The 2235-nt window shown below is 40.9% G+C and overlaps 1 protein-coding gene across 1 annotated transcript; it reads left to right on the plus strand.

The window, feature by feature from the left end:
• Positions 1 to 338: 338 nt before the first annotated feature.
• Positions 339 to 1661, plus strand: LOC110680425 (probable sodium/potassium/calcium exchanger CG1090). Its single transcript, XM_021856223.1, is given in 3 exon segments — positions 339 to 965; positions 1313 to 1512; positions 1514 to 1661. Coding segments are annotated over 3 exon segments (876 nt in total). The 5' UTR covers positions 339 to 415; the 3' UTR covers positions 1640 to 1661.
• Positions 1662 to 2235: the final 574 nt, after the last annotated feature.

Genomic DNA, 2235 nt, shown 5'->3' on the forward strand with positions numbered 1-2235 from the left:
GTTGGATCACATTGAAAAATATTGCTTTTGAAATTTCAGGATGTAGCTGCAGCAACTTTTATGGCGACGGCAACATCTATGCGGAATTCTTCACAAACACCATCAGTACCTTGGTGGTCGATTCAGACATGGGCTTGGGACCATCATTGGGTTCCATGCTGTTCCCACACTTTGGGAGTTGCCGCATTAGTTGGTTGTTAACCAAATCGGTAAGTATTATCTTCGACAAATTGGACAAGTCTGATTGAGTTTTGAACACATCTACAGCACGTGAAACTTGATTTGGTGGCGTTAACACGCGACTCGATCATCGTCTATCAGTACAGAGCTCATGGTTTCTTGCCTTTGGGATGAACGAGTCTACTGGTATGAATCGCTCGTTTTCGTCGTTCTCTACGTACTATATTTCTTAGTCATGTTCCAAAACGATCGCATGAAGCGAATAGCAGTTTCCTTGATCGAAGATCGTTGGAATCTCTGCCGAAGGCTGGAGAAGAAATCTTCCGATGAACCCCAATCGGAATATAAAAACCATCGAAAGTACTCGATAGCCGTGCTGGGAGAGGCCATCAATACCAACTTACGTATCCCAACCAGTGATAAGGAAGCTCCTCGTATCTCGTACGATTCCAGTGGCGAATCGGATCAATCCGACGATAGCAGAATGCATCTGCTGAAGATATCGAAAGACTCGTGGCTGGGAGTTTTCTGGTGGTTTTACACCTGGCCTTTCCGGGTGATAGTCAACGTAACGATTCCAGATCCCCGGAAGCATCGTAAATTATATCCGTTGACATTCTTTATGTGCATAGCGTGGATCGGTGGTACAGCTTACATGGTGTTCTGGATGATGACGATCATTGGAAGTACGTTTGATGTGCCGGAAACGGTCATGGGACTTACCTTCCTCGCGTTCGGCGGATGCATGCCCGAGGCAGTTTCGGCCATTACGGTGATAAGAAAAGGTAAAGCGTCGCTTTTTGACCCCTGTAAGGCCGGTTCAAGAATATTTGTCCAAATTGCTTAGTAAATAACTAATAAGTATCTGGGTTTACTGCTATTCAAAAACATCTACTTTCATATCTTGGGATTTCATAACCCATCTTGACCGGAATAATTTCAACCATCGGGAAACAAGGTGTCCATTTGTGAGAGCATAAGAAACTGGTTGATTTTGGATTGCATGAAGTGAAATGTAAATGTGTTAAATGCAACATTAACAAAAACAAATTGAAAATAAAATACTATTTTCACCTGATGTCAACACTTCAATAACAACTGTTTTCATCTTCTGTTTTATTTCATCCAACAGGAAATGGCTCCATGGGCGTATCGAACTCGCTGGGTGCAAACACCCTAGCAATCCTGTTCTCATTAGGACTACCGTGGTTCATCCGGAATATGATGGAAGGAGGAGCCATCACTGGAGCTTACATCGAAATAAATTCCTATGGAATGCAGTATTCGGTTTTGGCTCTATTTCTAGCAGTAGGGATTCTCTATCTGGTGCTTTTATTTATCAAAGTTCACGCTACGAAAGTTGGTAGGATTAGCACTGTTGATTGCGTACTTGATCATTGTCTCTTTTATGATTCTAGTCGAATTAGATGTATTTTTTCCGTCGAAAAATATTTGTTGAATATACAATTTGTTATTATTTACGTTACCTATTGTTTTTATTATTGTTGACCAATTCCAAAGTTTCGAAAATCTACTGAGTGTGCTTTATTTTACGTCGGTCCGGAAAATCGGATAATTTTGTGAAAAATCAATCAATTTCTAAAAATGAGGTATTTTTATTTAATCCGGGCCTTTACAATGCATTCGGATTTTTCATGAAAACATCAATCAAACGACTGCCTAATTTGTCATAGCTCTTTTAGCAGCATTTTGGGACCGTCTACAAATGACGCAGCATTTTAGGGGGGAGGGAGGAGTCTACGATTTTGCTACGAACATTGGCGTAGGAACAGGGGGGGGGCAGGGGGCCTGGCTTCCTCCAGAACCATCCAGCCCCCCCCCCCCAGAATTTTTGATGATAATAAAATTAAAAAATTAAAAAACAAACAAACAATTTAACTTGCAGCAAAATCTTCTGAATCAATCTAGGTACATGACTCTTGTTATTGACAAAAATTTCTTCAGTTGTTACGTTATTTTATGTTGTAGAACACTATAGCGAGAAAACCTCGCTTGTCTTATACAGCATCAGCGTAATAGTTCTGACTTTGGTGA

Source organism: Aedes aegypti, unplaced genomic scaffold (assembly GCF_002204515.2).
Source record: "Aedes aegypti strain LVP_AGWG unplaced genomic scaffold, AaegL5.0 Primary Assembly AGWG_AaegL5_hic_scaff_1357_PBJ_arrow, whole genome shotgun sequence".
Lineage (NCBI taxonomy): Eukaryota > Metazoa > Arthropoda > Insecta > Diptera > Culicidae > Aedes > Aedes aegypti.